General features: G+C 40.0%; 2 protein-coding genes across 3 annotated transcripts; one reads left to right on the top strand and one right to left on the bottom strand.

Moving 5' to 3' along the window:
* Window positions 1-109: 109 nt before the first annotated feature.
* Window positions 110-4379, top strand: si:dkey-79d12.4 (zinc finger protein 585B). 2 transcript variants are annotated; one of them, XM_046399381.1, is made up of 2 exons: window positions 110-206; window positions 1546-4379. In XM_046399381.1, the coding sequence occupies exon 2, from the start codon at window positions 1577-1579 to the stop codon at window positions 3497-3499; it is 1923 nt and encodes a 640-aa protein (XP_046255337.1). In that variant the 5' UTR covers window positions 110-206; window positions 1546-1576; the 3' UTR covers window positions 3500-4379. The 2 variants fall into 2 exon arrangements, with proteins under 2 accessions (XP_046255337.1, XP_046255336.1); XM_046399380.1 differs by having other exon boundaries at window positions 126-484.
* kcnn4 (potassium intermediate/small conductance calcium-activated channel, subfamily N, member 4) lies at window positions 3620-21980 on the bottom strand. The gene is made up of 9 exons (XM_046399392.1): window positions 20746-21980; window positions 15666-15761; window positions 13939-14375; window positions 11839-11974; window positions 9480-9590; window positions 7114-7235; window positions 5869-5938; window positions 5039-5205; window positions 3620-4916 (listed from the first exon to the last, which is right to left on the bottom strand). The coding sequence occupies exons 1-9, from the start codon at window positions 21121-21123 to the stop codon at window positions 4913-4915; spliced, it is 1521 nt and encodes a 506-aa protein (XP_046255348.1). The 5' UTR covers window positions 21124-21980; the 3' UTR covers window positions 3620-4912.
* Between the last annotated feature and the right edge of the window lie 47 nt (window positions 21981-22027).

Below are 22027 nucleotides of genomic sequence, written 5' to 3'. Positions count from 1 at the left end.
CGTTTGTAGAAATATTAGTCTCGCATTGCCAGACCTATCCCCACAGCGATGTGTCAACGCCTGAAACACAGAAATATTAAACTTACTCTCCGGTGCATTCTGGGAGATGCAGGCGTCTCTCTTCCGGTTTAAGCCGGATATGGGAGGAGCTCGGTGCATGGACGCCATCTACAACATGACGGTGTTTTCAAATGAGAAATTTGAAGGTTTTTTTCTTTTTGTAATGTTCTGAAATGATCTGTATCATCGCCACCTATACACATGCAAGTGTTTTAGACACAAATATCGACTAGAGGCGGTAATTTCTCCGAAAGATCAATTGATTACATATAATTTAACATTAGCACGAGCGAAGTGGGTCTTTTTTTTAAGTAACGTCAACTGACTGGCGAAATATCAGCTTCTAATTTGGAGACATCAAATGGTTTCACCTCTGGTCTGCGCCGCAGTAGTTTTCTGGTCTAGTAACTAATAGTGGACAGAGGTAAGTGCAGTTTCGTTGTGCAGGTAAAAATGTAATACACTGAGGTATCCTACTTGACTTCGCCGTCGTTTTAGGTAAAAATACGCGGTGGGGTTTAATATTAGCAGAAAGTGCAAAGCTGATCTTAGTCCATGTGTTGTGCTACTAATAAGGAGGCTGCGTTTAGAGCTAAGTCATGCGAGGATGCAAAGGGTTAATCACACTCGAGCTGTAACCAACTGTGATTATTGATAGTCTTTTCAATGAACTGGCTGGTGGTTTAGTACAGTGACAAATTCAAATTGCTTAACTAGCTACCTAAAACACGTAGCATTAAAAAGACATGCAGTGGTTTAAGACAACAACAGCGACATTAGACTTCTGTGAGGCTGTGCTGAGTTACAGAAGTACTTGGAGTGGAAGTCTTAAGATGCTCACAATTACATTGCTAACATACTATTCTAAAGCAGATATGCTATATAAAGGTTTTTACGTCTAGCTTATGCTAACATTGCTTATTAGCTCTAAACATAAAGTACATTTTGCAGGTAATAAGTCATAACCTAAAATATTTGACAGTGCTACATGAAAAGTGAAAAGATCACCAACGTTACAAAATTCATCATAAAAGAGGAAGTTCATGCCTGTGCCAAATTTAAAGGCAATTTATCCAGTAGTTGTTCAGATGTTTCACTCAAAGCCACAAATATGAACCTCGAAGTAGTGTTGGACAAAGAGTCAGAGGATCAAGAAAGTCTTTCGGCTTCCCCTTCTGGGGACCACGAATTTCTGAAATTTCATAGCAATCTGTACAATAGTTGTTGATGTATTTCAAAGACTGTCTGCCACTTTCTACTGATAAAATAAATGTGCGAATATGATATGAACTAATTATTATTTTGGTCAGTCAGTTAATCAATTTATGGTGTTAATTGTTTCAGCTGTTTCATCACTGTAGTTTGGCTAAATCTTTATCTTCAGTCTAATTAACTTTCTGCAGTCATCCTTGTATGAAACCTGTAATATGTGTTTAGTCCCATACATTTTTAAAGTAATTCTGTCCATTCTGTTTTAAATTGCAGGCCACCCTGAGTTTGCTTTGACCAACTCCTTATGTCTGAAGACTCGAGCACCGATGATGAATGGTGTGCATCCACAAAAAGGAAATGCTGGGAATGTGGCAAAAAATTCAGCAGCATAACGAGCTTGATGTCGCACTACAAAAACCACAATATCAAAGCCACCTGCCACATCTGCACAGTTACTTTTCGACGCCTGACTTCACTTTCTACGCACCTTGATAATGTACACTCGCCCCCTCTCTGCAAAAAGTGTCATCAGTCTTTCAGTAATGTGTGGGAATTAAACAAGCATGCAGAGACACATTGCGTGAGCTCAGCACCATTTCAAGATGCACCTTCTTTGATCTCTGCAGTCAAATACCAGAGTACGAACAGTGACAACTTTTCTACTCAGGAGACTGTACAGCAAAGCACAAACTCAGAGTCGAGACCTCAAGAAAGGATTGAGATGACGCCTGAGACATCTGAAAACAGTGTAGAGTATATAGTGGGTGAAGATGATAAAGATATTGACACGGAAAGTGATTATGAGAAGGTAGATGATTCAACAAGCTCAGAATCTGATGATGAGGATAAGACGATCTCTGCACCTGAAGACTTGCATCCAGATGATCCAGAGTCAGATGGTGGCTCAAACTCAAGTTCAACTGATTATTCCAGTGACTCTTCAAACAATGCTCACTCTAAAAGCACCCCAGCAGTCCCTCCTAGTGTTAATAGTTCAATATGTGCTGCGTGTGGTAGAGGGCCATTTAGGTCTATGAAACTCCATTTGTTGCACTGTAGTGGTATAAGGGTGAAATATCAGTGTTCACTGTGCAAGGAGCTCTTTGTATCTGAGGCGTCTCTCAATGAACACTACATGCCTTTGTATACTTGTGACATCTGTGGTCAAGTTTTCTCTCATGAAAACTCATACCATCAACACCAGTGTCCCAAAGGAAGCAAATCACCTTTGGTCCTCTTTTGTTCCGAGTCAATGCCGCAAGCATGTAACATATGCAAATCCTTTTTCACCTCTGAGAAAACTTTGTTAAACCATGTCACCAAAGTTCACACGTCAGTGGTCAGCACCAAGGTGTGTATCATTACCAATCCATCAGCACTGACTGATAAAAAGGTTGCACCAGGTGTCCGTGGCACTGCAGCCCAGTCAGCCATCAGTTCTCCAAATGTAGTCAACCAGGTCATGAATGGACAGCTCCGTGTTGCCCAAACACATGCAGGGTCATTGTCTACTGGTGTGAAATCCAGCCATTCCCCTCTCTTGACCTCCTCTCACCTTGGCAAACTTCCTACCCCAATATTTTTGGCATCTGCTACTGCACCTGTTAGAGTGGGAAAAGACAGCATCCTAGGTCAGTTGACCAAACAGCCTTTAAGCCATCTTTCTACATCTTTATTTGGTACCACTGACACCACTCCCACCACTGTGGCCTCTGACCCTGTCTCCCCACCAATGCCCACTATTCTGGCCATGTTTGAGAATGGCAGCCAGAATATAGCTTTGATGAAACGTATGAACACAGGCTGGCGGTCCAAGGCCCCTTACCCTTGCAGGCAGTGTGGTGCCATCTTGCGGCAGCCCTCCCTCATCATCAGCCACCGATACCTCCACAGAGGCCGGCGCTCACACCAGTGCCAGTGTGGACGAGCTTTTAAGAACCGACTGCACCTACTGCGACACTGTGTTCAGCATGCGGAGACCATAAGCTACATCTGTGTCAGCTGTGGGGAGACTTTCACAGGAGCAAAACTCTTAGCCGAGCACATGAAGGGCAAGTCACGGAAAACATCCCGATCTGGACATAAGTGGAAACGTAACATGAAGAGAAAATGTAGAATGCCCTTTACATGTGATTGTGGACAACTTTTTTTCAGGCCTTCAGCCTACATATGGCACCAACTTCGAAACAGGACAAAAACAAAACAATTGAAGAAGCCCTCGAAATGATGTGTCTGTGATTTGTACATCACACTTCAAGACTAGGTTGAATCTAAAGGGATTTTTCACACATCATTGTCATTATTTTTTCTAATTTCTGCATTGCTAAGCGACAAAACCACATGCACGTTAATTCTTAATGGCTTTTAATCATAAGCAGGTTCCGGATGGTTAACATGTTTTCACCATGTGCAAATGATACACAAGTAAACAGGGTTAGAACAAGAAGTTCTTTTAACAACACACCAGAATACAAACTGACAGACAACGAATAATGTTCAGTGTTGGATTAAGTTAAAAGACACATAAACTCCAGTTTATCCTCTAGAGAAAGAGTTGGTCCAGTTTTGCTGATTTTTCTCACAAAGTGCATTTTTCACAGTGAGGTTTCTATGGGTGTTTTTGAGTGTTTTTCAGATTTGTTTTCACTACAGCTGGTCCAAATGTTATGTTCCTGTGAGACTTTGTAAAGGTCCTGGGATTCAGCTTGAAAATAGTATATGACTTTTTATTATCATTATTATTATTATCATTATTATAATTGTTACACAATGTTAACAGGCCTCAATGTTATGTAGTTTATTTAATTCATGTGCACTAGATGGAGCTGTTGGGTTGTTGAAAGCTGAGTTTACAAGGCAACTTGCACCTAAGCTTCACACTTAGAACAGGTGTAAGCTGATGAATACAACCTTAAATGTAGACTTTCATTTGTGTTTCAGTTGACACATCTTCACATCTAAAGAAGATTGTTTCTTCCCACAATTGAATTGAGTTTAGTTTCTTCTTGAGCAACCAAACACACTGCATTCACAATTCTTTTCAGTAAGCCTGTTTACAAACAATAATCTACTTGGTAACAATTAAACTATCTGCTAATGAGAAAAGAGTATCTGCTAAAGTTTTTTTTTATATATATATATACAACTGAAAAGACTAATTCTAAAAACATTGCAAGAAGTTTAAAATACACTTAAAATGTAATAATATATATCTTATTCCACAGGAATAAGGCAGTGACAGAGTCCATCAATGAAATCTTACATATGGCACATAATGTAGCGAGCCCTGGACTGGCACTGTGACACCGTGGGTTACAAGGCTCTCTCCACAGTCCCTGTTTGAGATTAATGCAGTTTTCTGTCCCCCATGACAAATATAACTGCTCAAAACACAGATTTCTCCAAATGCACTGTGATTCTCCCAGAGGGAAGTCTTATTTTATCTGTATAATTTTACAGCTGTCAGTCATAGCGCAGTGCACTATGCACAGGGGCCAGAAGATGAGACCTATAGAAGGCATGCCAGTCCTCCAAGTGGTTTGCATGTTAAGAGTCTGGAGCAGCTCTGGGTGGAGAGGATTTCCATCTCATTTTCTTGTGTACTGTTGGTGAAAACACTTACTCAGTGTTTGTAGCCATGTCACCTGCAAAAAATACAGCAAAAAATATTTTCCTTAGCAGGAAAGCGTTGACTAAGATACCACATCCTGCACTGTGCTATCAGCAGATTTGTGCAGCTTCAGTTGAAGCTGTAATTGTTGTTTACCTGATCTCCGGATTGCGGTGACGTAAGACCTGAGCCAGCAGGTCAGACGTTTGATGGAAGCAGCGACTCAGCTCATCCAGCTTCTGCTCCATGGAGAGAATACGTTGCTCCAGCTCCCGATAGGAGTTATTCCAGTTGGCACTGAGGTCGCACATGATCATCTGCATCTGTCAAAACCACCCACGCAATTAATATATGAAATCTATGTAATTTGTATTTACAAGGAAAGAGCTGCAGCCATGTTGACTATTACTGGATTCTGTGCAGACATATTTCAAATGTATGTTGCAGATATAGTAAAGCTCTGAGGATGTCTTTTACTGACTGATGGACTCACTGTTACATTGTGCATTTGTTACAGTCAGTGCATAGGGGCCGTCGAGTCAAGACCACCCTGTGTCTCTTCAGCCTTTAGCAACTTCATTTCATGGTTTACTTTTGTCATTTTACCAAGGGTCCACACTTGCAGGCTGGAAAAACTAGGCTTGTTTTCCATATAAATCAATCGAGAAAATGTGTTTTAAAATGCACAAATTACACATTAGTGCCTCTTGCTGGGTGATGTCTTTATACCTTGGTTTTATTCCACATGGAAAACCTACCTAGGCTCATGAATTCCTGACAAAAATGAATCCCGAGACATTTTATGGAGATTTTTTTAACAAGCATTTAATGTGTCTGAACACCTAGCGATAAACAGCCTGTAAAATACAGCGTAATAGTCCATGTAAGTAAAGTGAGTGTTTTTATGGGGATCCATGTCATCTTATTTGGAGTGATCCTTTCCAATGGAACACGTACAAAATATTCCAGTGATAGCAGTCGTTTACCTTAGGGAGGTCAACCATCTCACTGACGTAATCTCTCAATTTTCTTTGTTTGAGACGTAAATGCCGGAATCTGTGTAAAAAAAAAATAAATAAATAAAAAAGGTTTGCTAGATCTCAGTCAGGTGGAGGTATTTCAAACACAAGCTTATTTTATGTACATTATTTAAAATACTGCACTGAGACACAGAAAAATTTATATCCAAAGCTGTTTCATGCAAGACTATTTCTTTGATTAAAAAACATCAGTTACTATGTGTAGAATTCAGGGTTCCACCAAGAGTTTTGAAGAGCCTATCTGAGGATGGAGCATCCTATTTTTGGACAAATGGAACAGTCCTGGCACAATACAAAACCTCTGATTTGTGGAGGACTAAGCTGACAGCTTAGTATTCCACTACTCAACATGCAGGAGTCATGCTGTGTTTGTTAAATAGCTATAAAACATTACCAGAAGGTTTTTGACATATCAAGTGGAAAAGGCCTAAATTTAGTATCTTGAAACCACCAGGAAAGACATATGGAAAACAATATTGCAATCAAGCTGCCAGTCTCTGAAGACATTAAAGTGATGGTCTCATTTCAGTATAATGCTCTTAATCCCAAGGTGTGAAGGTCTCTCCCTCTCGAACTTTCCACAGAGTATTTATTTATAGTGGCTCTGCCTGGTGTAAAGCAGGAAGTACAACCCTTCCACCCAGTCTAACACACACACTCACACTCATACATAATCCCGTTCTCCAGATAATGAACCATACAATCATATTTCTGCACGCCTTGTCTTGTGAATCCCCCTTGTTCCTTGAAGAGGAGCATGGGCTTAGTAACAAGAAGACACAGCTCCAATGGAAAATGTAATGGTTTCCATGTTTTTCTTCTTGATGTCTCAGAAGAAGATGCACAATATGTTGTGCATTACTGTCAAATTATACTGTAAATAGTTTTTAAAAAAAAAGTAATTTGCCAGAATGTCTCAGAACCTTGCCATGAATTCTGTATAATAAAAGGGTGGATCCTTGTTCTCACATGTCCTGCCCACATAAAAGAGGCAAACAAGTCTAATTAGTAATTTAAATTATCCATTAAAAACTGTGACTCTGTGGTTAAACATGTTGACACAAAGTTAATGACCCGTAAAATACACCTGTAAGGCACACAAACCGCCACCCACTTATATCCTTCGCCCAGACAAACAAACACACACAGACATCCCGCCTGAAGGTATCACTTTGCGATACAGTAACTCACACTCTGATGGCTTCCAGAAGGCATCTCTGGTGTCGTCGGTGCTCACCGGCGTTGCCCTTTGTCAGGTTTGTGCGGTGCAGGAGCCAGCACTCCCTTAGCACGTTAGCAGCAGCGTGGCGGATCTGGTAAAGAGACAAAAACATCTGAATCAATTGAGCATCGGGGTTCCAGGAGCAGTCGTAATTAGACCATTGAAATAGCATTGATCACATTTGCAAGCTTTACCAACAAAAACATGCATCACTTACCTTCGTTTTAGTTTTTTTTTTTGTTTTTTTTGTTTTTTCAGATAGAAGCTGTTGATATCAATCACCTTACAGGAAGTAAAAGTGTTACTTATGCAATCCTGCTGGTTAAATGAAGACAGTCTTGTTGATTTTAGATAAACCAGAAACAAACTGTGAAGGCCTTGTTTTCACAGAGATGCTTATACAAGAAGTTGAAGGACAGACCTTTTCGACCACAACTGATGTTTAGACATTGCAGCGTTTCTCCAGAATCACCTTTTCACACATTTCTCTTTAATTCTGTTAATGTCTGTTTATCTTCCTGCGCAAATCACTGTAACTGCTCGGTGATGATGTCACCCTGGCCCTCTTGTAAGGGTTATTAATAGACGCTGTCAGTGTTTGCATCCAGGTGTCTTCCCTTGTTCCCATCAGTGTAAATCTGGACTGCACCAGATAACTCAGAAGAATGAATGCTCACGCACAAAAACACACAGGCACACACAAGCACGCACACCAGAACATCCACAAGCAAGGCATAAAGATGCACCTAGCGACAGGATGCAGCCACCAGGAGAAAGGAAATGCTTGTATCCTCCGAAGCAGTGCATCCTACTGCAGTTAGATGCTGGTTTACAGTTTGGCGACAAGTTGTAGCACTGCACACAAAACACAAAGTGAAACTCGGATTGTGGGAACCCTATCACTCATTACACGTTTCTGTATATTTCTGAGACACTGTTCTGGTTTTATGACTGTTTCCTCTGCATGCCGCTTACACACACACAAACACACACACACAAACCTAAGCTCAACCAGTTTCCTGCCCGTCGCTGCACCGTCCTGAACTGACACAAGTTCCCTTCCTGACAAAGATCAGATGATTTCCTGTTTGACGCCTTGAAACTGCTATAAAGAGGTTTGCAGGCCTCATCTCCCTCCCCTTTTCCCACAGTATTCCGTCCCTTGGTGTCTCTTATTTGAAGGAAAAAAATAATTATAGTAAGACTCAAAAACCAAAACATGCATGCGACACGGAAAGTAGTGACGCTTCCATCCTGACAGCTCCATCCGCTTCATCATCTCTCTTATATGTCCTGCCACACTGCAGCAACCTCTAATGGAAAAGAGGGAAGGGAGGGCAGTGGACTGTTTTCTAAACATCTGTATCAGGACGTTAATTTGATTATTAGACACTCACTAAACACTGACACAAAATGCTGCAAAAATAATGCTAATTAGACTCCTATTAGAGGATCTTCAAAAAAAAAAACACACCCTTTGTCACACCTGCTCTATTGCACATTTTAATGCACATGTGTTTCAAATTTAAGAGTTTAAATTGAATTGAATTGAATTGAAAATGTATGTTGTTGTCATCACATACATATACACAAAATTATCTGACCTTTACCGACTTATTAATAATTACTGTTATTGTTAGTAATAATTGTGTCTAATGACTCATTAAATCCTTCAGTGAAAATTGCTGAACTCTGCTTCGAGGAGGTTTTCTATTCAACAATCAGAATTTCACATCTTTTGGCCCTCTTCAACAAGATATTTTACATAACTGCCAAGCATTTTCCAAAGCATACCAAAGTGTTCTTTTTTTATTGAGTTATGTTATTGTTGTCTGCCAATGCGGCGCAGGCCTTTCAAATCATTCTGCACTTACAGCTGCATTACCACGCAACGTTCCAGTGACTCTGGCAACAATAAACACAGTCATGGTGTTCGTTGTGATGGATTACCTAACTTAAACAGGCTTCAAGTTTCTGTAAGCTGATTTTCATACAGAAAATAGAGGGAAGGTACATACAAGAATCTAAAAAAAAATGACATCACATTTTGAAACAGTAAGCAGTAACATAAGTACACATGATTTGTAGTAAATGGGCCAAAACATGCAAAAATATTTTGTCTCTGAAATAACATTTATCAGATGAAGCCCACTGGAATCATGCAAAGAATAAGGAAATGGTCATGCATGTGCGTACAAAAGTCATATTTCTTGCCAAGAATATTGTCAACAGTGTTGCCAAGAATAAATCGCAAGTTGGTATGTTGTTATTGTTTTCATAATGTCGGCTATAAAATTATAATATATTTTGCTGAATAACTTATTTCTCCTCTTACCCTTTTAGAGACCTGGATGTCCAACATGAAGAAGTGCACATGTTTCTCTCCTTTGTTCAACGCCAGCTTCTTGGTAACGACAGCCACCAGCATGGCAGTGCAGGCTACACCCTAAAAGCCAGCACAAACACACGGATATTGGCTTGGTTTCTAACATATTTACCATCTGCCAGTCTTCTCAACAGTTTCTCAATAATGATGTAAGTGTTGGAGATTGATCTTGAATACTGTAGCGACATCACCAAGAACAGAGCTGAGGAGGACCTGATGTTAACATTTACGGTCTAATTTTAAGTCCGAATCCTCAACAGAGTCTTGTGTGTTTTGCTCCACCATTCCCCTCAAGGGAAAGCATTTATTCAGAAAACTGAATGTTGATCTTCATACCTCATATGGTTTTGTCTAATAAATCAAAGTTATATTTACACAGAGTTCACTGGTTAAACACAGGCCTCTGTGGCACTGTTATAGTGCTGGTTTCCTCTGAGAATAGCTTTGTGCTATTGCTGGACAGGGAACTACACTACATGGTGGTGAAGACTCAGACGAGCCATAACGTGAATCTCACATGGTCACAAAAAAGACATATCATGGAAAACAGACAAAACATCGCACTGATTTCATGTCCACCACATTTAATGACAGAAGATCACTGGTCTTTACCTGTGTTCCTCTTTTCAGCTTGCATGAGAAATAAAAGAGAAAGAAGGAGAGAACAAGCAAGAATATAATAAAGCAAAAAACAGAGTTTTAAATTTACATTTCATGGCAACAGCCACAAAATATCTATGCTTACACTGAGTGAGAGGTAGTCTTTCCTTGGATCCATCTACACACAATGATGGCATGCAATCTGCTGTCAACCACTGAACACAGCTGCAAACTGAGTTATGGCTGGAGTGAAACAGAAGTGCTGACCATTGAGGCTTTCAGCTATATTACAGGTGTGTTAGCCTCAGTGACTGGCTCCCAGTACTGCTCTGATGAGAGAAGGAATTTTTTTTTTTTTCCAAATCACTGGCACAGGTTGGCACACCCTCCTGTTGTACCGATGCCAAAGGCAATAAACCACCTAAAAATGGATATGGTGGAAAGTTTTCCCTTATAAGAGGGGAGCTTATAAAAACAAGGCAGATGGAGAAAGACAGAGGGAAAAAATTGTTTTCCACTCTGTCACAGAGGTGTCTAAACCGGACCTGTGCCCACATCCAGAACCACAATGAGTGACTCTTATCTACCTTTACCAGAACTTGACGCAGCAAAGGTGAGGAAGCCGACCAAAGTCTGATTCCTACTCAAACAGCCACTCCTCGTTCTCAGTGACTTGTTTGTCTTAATTTACTGTACCTCTTTGCTTTATCTCAAATATAATTTCTTCATCTCATTAACCATCCCATCTCCAACTCAGACCCCACTGTCCACCTTTCTGTCAGTCATAGGCTTGCCACTTCGCATCAAAAAAACACAATACTGTCTTGCTGCAATTAAAAAAACAAACAAAAAAAAACACCACAGTGGAATCTATTAATTTGAATATTTTTCATTGTTTTCTCCCCAGGATTCTTGAAACTATGATGAGAAAACTATTTAGAAAATGTATTGTGATATATTTTACAATATCTCCACCAGGTATGAGAAGGAAAAGCAAAAGGGGTCCATTGTGTCCAAGATACATAGTTGAATAGCGCAGAATAGGCTGAGAAAGAACACAAAAGGTGCAGGAGAGAAGTGAACCAAACTGAAATGACCTGATATGAAAAAAGGAAAAAATCTAAATAGGAAAAAATGGGGAAAGGGTTGCTGCAATGGAAAAGAACAGAAATGGAAGGAAATGAAACAAACCAAAGAGGATGATAAGGCACGCTACAGAACAAAATAGAGCAGAACCGAAGGAAATGATAAAGAACAAAAATGAAAACAGCCCAGAATTTAATATTGAGATCCAACTTGAGAAAATGAATGAGTGTAATTAACCAGAATACAAGGGAACATGCAAAGCAAAACAGAACATCTTGTTTTAGTGTCTTATCAAGCTGGTAGTCCACACAGAGAAATGTCAGGTGGTTTTGTTAGGAACAAATATAGAAGTGAATCAAAGATAAGACGTCTTCCATTCTTTGTGTTTAACGAACTGAGCATTAAATGTATCTTGTGTTGAAACCATTGATGCTGAGCTGGCTAAGTCAGTTGCTGATAAGAGACCAAAGAAGACAAAACAGCTGCTTGACATGAAATAACGTGAATGCATCAAGTAGACGTATTGTGTGTTTTATATGCTTCGGTATGCACACAGTTGCAGGAAAATTTCTTTAGCACAAAAAGTATTACATTTTCTCAACAAGCAACCCATGCAAGTTACCATGACTCCAGTGAACAGACACACCGCCTTGCCACAGGTGCTTTTGGGTGACACATCCCCATAGCCCACAGTGAGGAAAGTGATGATTATGAGCCACAGAGCTGTGTCCATTCGGCCTGTTGATTCCTGGGTCTTCCTGCAGGGAGGGAAACAGGGCTGAGACTCTGTCCTATCGCAGCATGTTAAATACATGCATATGGATCCCAATGTAATTAATGGTAACGACAACAAAAATAAAACTATAATGGATTGTTACATCTTCCATTCATCTCAAATCTTAACATTCATGACTGTTTTCACCTTACATAACCATGCACTACTTAACCCACAGTTTTTACTCAGATGCCAGTAACAATTTGTTTTAGGAGTCTAAAATAATGTAAACTTAAAAAAACCTATATACGTAATTCTGCTTGTAATATAGAATAAATAGAGTCTTGAGACGCCTCTTCACGTTTAGTTGATCGATGATGTTGATTTTATGAGCATTTTCATTCAGTATTAATTCATTCTTTTTCTATGGGGACCTTCTCCATGTACAGGAGAAGGTGATCACAGCACATGTAATTTTAAATTAAAATATGAATACTGAATATGATTTATCTTTTCTGGAAAATCAATGTATGGAGAAAATTATCAGAAAATCCAGATGATTAATGCAGCAAATGCAATACCTGACAAATCGAAGTGTCTCATTAAACTGATACAAACTACTCATTGCAGGACAATAATGCCCACAGTGGTCTAAAAAAATATTAAAATAATAACTACCACAAACATTAAGGTAGTCTTAAGGTAGTCTAATTTACACAGTTTACTTGTCTGTAGCATGGTAGCAGTCCATCCTATATGTATGCCAAGAGAGACAAAATTCATTTCTTTGGATGTTCAGCTCACATGTTGTGAACTTAAAGACTCCTTAAGCAACACAAGCAATCAGCTGGAACAAAGTAATATAGATTCATCACAGTACAATATGCTAGTTCCTTCAGGACCGGTAACGTAAAGTTTTAAACCTGATAACCAAGCACAACCCGCTGGTCTGTGATCTGAGTTTGACAAAGGCGTTGTTAACAGAGCTGATGCTGTGTGTAAACATGTAAAAAAATTTATACGGCGTACACTATACTGAGACCAAACATAGAGGTCATTCAGAGAGTGAGTGTTCCTCTGGTTCCTGGATGTGGTAATTGCCTAACATAGAAAATGTCTGATGTGACAGTTCAGAAGTAAAAGGCCCGGCAGTCTTATCAGCTATCAGTCCGAAGCTCTTTTATTGCTTCTGACAAATCAAAATAATATGTGAAACTGAAGGCAAAACCTCCCATTAGGGTTCAAATGAACAAAAGAGCTCACGCTGGTCACACACTACAGAGGATAATGCTGACGTTTAGTTGGCTAACATTAAAGAATAATTTGTTGGAGTAAGAAAATAGAATATCGTGATTATCAAATCAGTTAATAGAAATCCATTATGAACAGGAAAGTCAAATTGACCATCAAGGTTTGCGGAGGAATGTCAAACTACCAAGCAGTTTGTTTTCTTTAATCTACATGTCGGTGACGAGGCGGGGGAAGTTTGGCGGAAGATAGTAACAAGAAGAAAGCTGTAGTGTGTGTGTGCATTCAGGCACTTAATGATAGAAGTTAAAATTCTGATTTTTGAAAGCGGTTTTGTTTTTAGTCATAAGTACTACAAAATAATGAATATTCACCTTTAAAATATCAAGATTTCAAAGACTCATCTGACTTTTTTGTACAAAAGTCTCCAATCACTGAAATTATGACAGAATCTTCTACTGGAAGAAATAAAAGCTCACAAGCTCACCTGATTCAATATGTAATTAAAACACAGTATAAATACAAATAAATTAGTTTTGTTGTTCCACTAATAGTTCTGGAATAAACATATTGTGTATCAACGCTGTACGTTGGGAAAACTGCAATATAAAAAGGAATATAAAAAGAAATACTCGCTCAACAACATTGCTTGAGGTTAGGTGGGAAGATTGATTCTGCTCTCATGAATGCTGTCTTCTCATCTGTCTAATTCAGTCAGTCTAATTCTATTGAGTACACACATGTAGTTCTCTTCCATACCTCTCACACAGAGTAAGCATCCAGGACGCAGTGAGCCAGAAGAAGAGGATGAAGACCAGCAGCGTGCGCCCCGGGTATTTGTTCATCAGTACCTTGAGAACAAAGCGGAAGGTGAAGTTGATGTTGTTGAGCGAGCCGATGCTCCTGTAGGAGGCGCTCAGGAGCACTTTGCTGTGCAACAGGATGGTTCTGTGCACCAAGTACAATCGGAGGAACATCAGCATTGATAAGAGCAGCTCCATGTCCACCAGAGACTCGCCATTGTAGTTGGAAACACAGGATAGCGCTGAGGAAGAGGAGTTGACATGGAGGCCCACCTCCCAGTATGTGCCAACAGGATGGATGACACAGACTAACAACTCCAGCGTGATCACAAGAACCCTATGGCTTGTCATGGCAATACGCCAGTCCACCTGGTTGTGGTCAATGATGAACAGCTGAAAAGTGGAGGAGGACAGGCAGTGGAAAAGGAAAAACATGAAAATACAGTCACATCTTCATATATAATGTTTGGAAATCATCCTTATAATGATGTGGACTTTCTAAGGCATACGAGATACATTCTCGAGTTACTTTTGAGTAAGCTCATATATAAAACACTTCATATTCCCTCACTGGCTGCAAAAACTAATCCCCATTACGCAACATGCTAGCATAGGCATATTTGTGTGCTTGAGTTTTTTATTTTTTATTTTTTTTTACCAATAAACAAGATAAAAAATGCAAAGATGTAGTTATCAGTGGTACACCATGTTTGTAAGGAACTGTTTTTAAGCCTCCAATGATATGAAAGATATGAAACCACAGATAACAACCAGAAGTCTTGTGAGGAAAAACCTGCTGTATGCTAGTTTGAATGAGTATTTCATGGGTGAAAATGTATTATATATTTTTATTATGACTCAGTTTGTTCAAGACAGTTAAGGAAATAAAGCAGGTCAATATCCTCAAAAAAACTTTCTCCTCTGTTTGCTCCACTGACTGAGACTTTAAGCATCCTGATGTTCTTTGGTTTGATTCAGTCTGTCATCTCTGAAACCAAAGAGTGAAAACTACACCAGAACACACTGACTGTGTGTTAGTCTCCACCCTAAACTTGGCCTTCCTTATCTCCTCTATACACTTGCATGGACCCCACTTGTATCAAACACATATGTCCATAGCCAAACTGAAAACCCTCTAGGTGAGAGTCTAATCCCAGCGGCCCAACAAGAAAAAGTAAACGATACCTTGAGTTCTGAAAAGTAGTGTCGTATTTATTACTATTACTGTGTATGAGGGTAAGTGACTGTATACTGTGTTTAATTTCAACCAGATCCCTTCACGTATATTAAGTTCACCCATGACAGCAGCGAGCCACGTGGATTGGAAAAATATTGCAGCTGCAACATTGTGCATTGAGCCTGTGTGGGCTGAGGTTTTCATCCCAGGTTTTTTAAGCATACAGCAAAAATAACACAGATAATCAGTGTTGAGGCTACCATCAGTGGACCGAGAGCTCCTTCTAAAACAACTGCCCTCAAGTATCTCCAACAAAGGATCATTCTGACCATGCTAATTTGGAACAAACATAACTGGTATAAAAAGAGATGCAAAAAACATGGCAAGTTGAGCCCTGAAGATCAACAATGCAGCCATGCATGCACACGCACAGGCTCTCACTTGGCACATCACAATAAGGGCATCCAAACTGTTGGAAACAAAGGGGAAAAAAAAGGCAAACTCACCCTGATGTCTTTATAATGGAAAGCTATAATGAGGACCAGGAGACACCCAGTGGACAGGCTGATGGAACAGTTGAGGATTAAGGCAAATCTTGAGCCCTGCGAAGGAAACGCAGACAAACGAGATAAGGTATAAAAGGCTTTCATAAAAGCCTTTCTGTAACACATGAGATCTGATTTCTTTCCATTAATGTTCTCCATTATCAAGGTTTGTTGCAATAGCTGATGGACTGAATAGTTTCCTTTGTTCACTGTAGTAATAACTGGAGTGGAAATAGTACCAGAATATCCAACTAGAGTAAAAGAGTTTATGGGAGAGGTAAGATTACCTTTAAAGTTTCAAAAGAGCCAAACGAAATGATTAAACTCTATCATGGTAAAAGGTCTTATTATTTTTTATTTTCCAGCCTCTCTTCAAGAAACTATCCCACATACATTTTTTATATGTGAACAGTGTGCTCAGTCATTGTACAATGTAGATGTTTAAAATCAATTTATTTTTTAATGGGTGGTTTCCAGCAAAAAGAACAATAGGAAAGAAAATAAAACTCCTTTTCCCTGAGATTGTTATCATTTCAATATTTGCTTTGTACACCAAGTGACTAAAATGCATGTATAAACAATGATGAAACATTCGGCCACATTGAGAAAATCGGTCTTAATATTTTGTTCTTTTTGTCTCATAATTTGGGAGGCCCATTTTCTTTATAGTAACAGTTTTGTCAGACATTTTCTTTCCATAACAGATGATTTGAATGGAATATCCAGCTGACTGAGGCTACTTTGTAATCCTTTCCACAAGGAGCTTCATTAGAGACTTACAGTACTTACAGTAGTGCAAATTTGTAATTACTGATTCTGTGACGTGATAAAGAAGCCTACATGAAAGCACTCAACAGTAACGAGAGTGCTTGTAAGTACAACCCATGATTCCAAAAAAGTTAGGACACTGTGTTGAACATGGACATACATAAAACACAATGTGATAATTTGATGGTACTTGTTGACACATCCTAGATTTAAAAAAAAAAACCCAACACATTTCAAACAGCTGCGACAGAGGAAACAAAAGACTAGGAAAGTTGTGGAGGGTTCAAAACACACCAGTGAAGAACATCTTACCGGTAAACAGATTCACTGATAACAGATGAAGGAACACTTTGTAAAACCATTGTCAGTAAACAGTTCATTTGCACATGATTGTATGAATGAATACTTTCCATTCCAGCAGATAGCCGGAGACTATGATATCTGCCATACAACAGCAGGTTACAGAGCACCTATTCCCTCCCGTCATGCATCCCAGAACGACTGATGCAACCTCGATGGACGTTTTTAACGGGAAGCGCAGTATAATGTGGTTTAAAAGATAATTACAAACTTTCAAACTTGAGGAAACTTGAGCATGTAGGTGGTGTGGTGTGACGTCCTTGGCAAGGTCCGCCATTTTCCACAGTTTCTCCCGTAGCATCCACATCATGTCTGTATTTCGTCCAGGGCTAATTAGAAGACCCCACAAAAGCTCAACATTTCACCACATTACATAACAGAGTTCAACAACATGTTTCTTGCACAGTTTCTAAAATTGTTTCTGTAACTTTTTTCCCTGTTGGAAACAGTCATTTCAGGCCTGGTGAAAATAAGTTGGGTTAACCTTAACACGGATTGTTTCTTATAGTCTTGGATCGACAATGAGCCACTGTCACCAGGACAGGCCACCCAAGGCAGGGCAAAAAATAATAATAATAATAATAACAATTAAACATTGAATCCAATGCATAAGATGGTGGTCTGGTTTGTATATACTCTGATAAATAAATACTTCAAAATAAATAATACATGCATCTGCCTTTCGTTGTCTAATTTGGTTGGTTAGTCAGTGTGGTTTCATTAGCTTTCATGGAGATTCTTGTATGTCACTCGTGGAACTAGAGGTATGCTGTAATGAGCTTAAAGATTTAGAAATATCATCCTGTAAGAATACTATACTGGACAGTCATAGAAAAGGAGACATCACAGCAGGTAAAACGTGTAACCTGGTGGCAGATTCGACACAATCACTACTGGGTACTACAGTAAACAGTCCATACAGATATTTTGTAAGAATGCTACCAAAAGAGTGACCCTTCATCCGACAAACGCTGCATCAGTCGTTATTAATGATTTCTTGGTTGAATGTGTGCCGATGAGTGAATTCATGGCACTGATGTGAGCTGCACCTCCAAACACCCACAGATCAAATGCTTTCAAAGACTACAGATGAGTAGCATACCTCTGCACTGCACCTCGCCAAACAAGTTTTCCATCCTGGTCCTCTTGGTACTCTCTCCTCTTGCTGATTTTCTAAAAATGCATTGGCTCATCGTCATGATCCAACAGTCCACAGGTTTTGACTGTGTTTTATATTCTTAATTACACAACACACAGGATGCTAGTCAACCGCATATGAGGCAAGTGAATGTTGTCTGTTTGCATGTGGGTCATAAAGCAGGTTTTAGTGTGTGGGTGAGGTGCAACCACTTTGCAGCATGTTGGCTCGTTTTCCAAAACACCTAAATTTAAAGTAGTTTCATATTGATGTTTTCAACTTTTACTTTACTGTGAAAAAGTAAAAAAAAAGAAACAAAACCAAAACATGTTAATCTGCCACTCAGTACAATCACTTAAAACATGACAGCATACAGCCCAATTTCTCCTGAAATTAATTAATTTCTTCCAATCACAAAATGCCTGATAATGACCTAATTAACTGGCAGAGAAATTAATTGGACTGTCAATACAGTCAAGGCAAGCATGCAGAGATTATGTACAACATATGATGGCAGGCTTGGTACTCTTCGATCAAGTTTTAAGGATTTTTGCAAAAGAATGGTCACAGTTGCCATATCAAACCCTTAACTGTAAAAGTTGTCTGACCAAAAGATGTTTTCCTCCTTATCTATCTCTAGCATTTCTCTGAATTGTGGATGTGCTAAATGTGGAAGATGTTAATACATTAATGTTATACAATAAATATTTTCCCAGCAAAAGAGACCATATCCAGGAAATCTATTTCAATGATGGTAGCCTGAAGGTTTTGGGTTTTTTTTTTCTATTTTTCAGATACTAGAGATCACACACTGCTTTTCAGTCTCAATACGGACATTGTTTGAATAGTGAAGTCAGAAAGTCATCAAAGAGTCACAGAAAAGACCACACGAGGTTGCATCCAGGTCAAAGTGCACACTCCTGGCTCCATCGCAGCCTAACTTAAGACACAGAGACTTTTAGACTATCCATGCAAACACTCTAATTATACACTAAATGATGTGGAAAGATAGCCTGAAGTACTGTGAGCAATCTTGCTGTAGGGGAAGAGGTGAAATGTGGAAAAATGTTCCATAAATAGCTCTGTTTTTCGTGCATAACCATGAAAAGGTAATCTTAAAATATAACTTTGTAGACTGGAGTTAACTTTGATAGGCATGCAAGTTAGGCGGCTCCAAAATATCCAGAGGAAACTTAAAAATGGCTTTTTTTTAAAAAAAAAAAAAACACCAAACAAACAAAAAAAAAACACACACACACAAAACCAATAATGTCAAAAAAGTAGCCTGTAGTGCACACAGGCTACTTTTTTGAGACATCCCCTATGTAACCAAAAGTCACATGAATCCATAGGAGAGCAAGATGATGTCACAGCCCACATTCACGAAACAATCACACGCTTGGAGATCACGTGAAGTTTAAAGATGAATGCTGAAAATGGTTATATAAGCTATGGTTAAATCAGCAATGCAGCCTCTTTAAAATAATATGCTTTAACTGCGGCAGAGAGTACTTTTCCAATGCATCAGCATTTCCATGGTGCTGAGGCTGATGCCTGTTGTTAGGAATGGACAGACAACACCTGTTCTTGGTTCTTATTTGTAAACTGGAATAGTAATGTCATATTTGTTCCAGCGCTGTTAATTTCATGACCGTGATTGTCCACGTCCAACTCTCTAAAGGCATTTTTTTGAAAATCAGGCCATATTTCCATAGGTTTCTCAAAAGGTTGTAGCTGATGCGAGTTAGAAATGTGGGGCTGTTTGACACTGTAATCAATCACTGACTTCACAGCATGGAGGTGGTCTGTTTTGCAGCATGCATGAGAACTTTTTTCCACATGTGGAACTGGCGTGTGCTGTACGAAGTCAGGGGGAGTTAATAATTTGTTGATTGTGTTGCCTGGCATTGTTATCCACTGAGATCTGCATGTTAATGTCACGAGCCCGAGCTACCAAATACTGGGTCTGGAAATGGAATACCTAATCAGGAGGTCAGAGGGGTTCAAAGCCCAGGTGCAGGATCTGCTGTGGTGCTGCACGACGCTTGGGCTGTCAAGGAAGCTGTTATGACATCATATAGAATCGCCTACGTAGCGGTGGTACTGCAACACCAGTTATGACTAATTGTGCCACCGAAATATGTGATCATAAACGATTAGACTGTGAATAATAAACCTATTAGTTTGTGTGTGTTGGTTCTACGATAGCCCGAGTGGAAACACTACAAGGACTTAAAGGGAAGCACAGCAGAAGAGCATTTGTAAACAAGCGCGGGGGGTGGGGGGTTAAACTAAAACGGGTTAACTGGAACTATTTCAACGCAACTGGATCATGACTTTCTGGGGTTCCACCACATACAGCTGGTGCCCTTTGTATTTTTTCGCCCCCTGCCTCGAACACAGGTCGTGTTGATATCAGAGATTTGGCGACTTTACAGAGCATGCATTGCTACGGTCCAACTCTGCATAGAGGTAGGCTAAAACCCTGCGTCAAAACGTCCAGTGTGTGCAAAAGTGCCTAATGCCACACTGTCTTAGGTTTTGGTTCGGTTCAGTTAGTGTGAAGGCATCACACTGAGACTGGCAGTGGAAACAGAGATGGGGAACACGCTTTAAAGTTGCACCGTCAGAGCCAAGTGTCAACAAAACCGAAGAGTCACATTTCAAACATTCCCAGTCTAATTCTTTGATTTGGTTATTTCAAACACGCTGAAGTCAGCGTTGATCAACTCTTCACTGGCTCAGGCATTAATATAGTTCAACTCAGGAGCTTACCGGTTTATCAATGGAACATGTCTCGGCGTGGATTATCATGAGCACTATCCCGAACACAGCGGTGGCCAAAGCCAACGCGCAAAGGCGCTTTTTATGCTCTAATAAAAACTTTCTGTCTCGCAGTCTGTAGAGGTTTTCTCCGTCCGTAGGGGCTGCCCGCTGTGACAGCGGCACGGACACCTTTGGCGAGTTCCCGCCGTTTCGATTGAGCAAACCATCGCAATCTACACAATCCACTTTGGAGTCGCCTTGTAGATTGTAGTTTGTCATCTCCATCTCCAGAGCGCACACGAGCCGTCCGCCTGTCCGTCTCTCCACTGCTGCGTCCTCTGCCTGTCCGCTCTCCCCTTTGCTTTCCTCCCGAGATGGGGGAGGCATAGTCCAATGGGCGCACTGTCTACCAGGCCCTTCTCTCGTTTGTCGCTCATCGAAGTTGCTGGTTTGCCAAAGCACTTGGCCTCTATTACACCCTCACCTTAACACTCCTACCAACCTGCGCGGCGTGCTTACGCGCACTGATGCTGTTTGCAAATGGCAGCAGCTATGTGCGCCTGTCTGCTTGGGTTCGTGTTTGAAGAGTGTGTGTCAGTCTGCTACAAAAAAAGGTCTTTCTTTCTGTGTTGTTGTTTTGTTTGTGTGTTTTCTTCTGTTTTGTATTATAATTGGTCTGTCAGGGATCAAGACAGATGAGTACTTGCTTTTCTTTTCTGGAAACATAAAAATACAATGCATCAACCTGTTTTTATTCATTTAGTTTGCGGGTAACAGCGACGAGCACGACCTTCATCCTGCCACTTTTTGCGGTCTAACCAATTCAAAACATTAATTGAAATTTACTAACATTGGCGGCGACTCATATCTTTCATTTTTGCATAACTTGTCTGATCTGTTGCCCTCATATAAAACTTGCTTTTTTTAAATTAAGGCCCACTTCCCGTTCTTGCCCTAACTGCTTAACTGTTGCCTTTTTTTCTTGTATTAATTGGTCTTATCCAGCTGTGTTCCAACGTGTTATAATCAGAGATACCAAGATGTCCTGTCATTTCCTGCAAGTCCTCCACAGGCCAAACACAAAGTGACACAAACTATCCCCTCGCCCTCTTCACTGGGCCTGTTGTAAGGAAGAACAGCGTCATGACCTTGGGCTAAATGACGCACCAAGCACTCAGGAGTCCTTCCGCTGCAATATCCTGCTGATACTTACAGCTCTGAGTGACCAGATGACTTTAAGTGCAGTGCTCAGACTGACAGGTGTTCTAGGACAAGTCAAAAGTCAATATTT

Source organism: Scatophagus argus, chromosome 9 (genome assembly GCF_020382885.2).
Source record: "Scatophagus argus isolate fScaArg1 chromosome 9, fScaArg1.pri, whole genome shotgun sequence".
NCBI classification, from domain to species: domain Eukaryota; kingdom Metazoa; phylum Chordata; class Actinopteri; family Scatophagidae; genus Scatophagus; species Scatophagus argus.
This window is presented reverse-complemented; position numbering and strand designations above follow the sequence as displayed.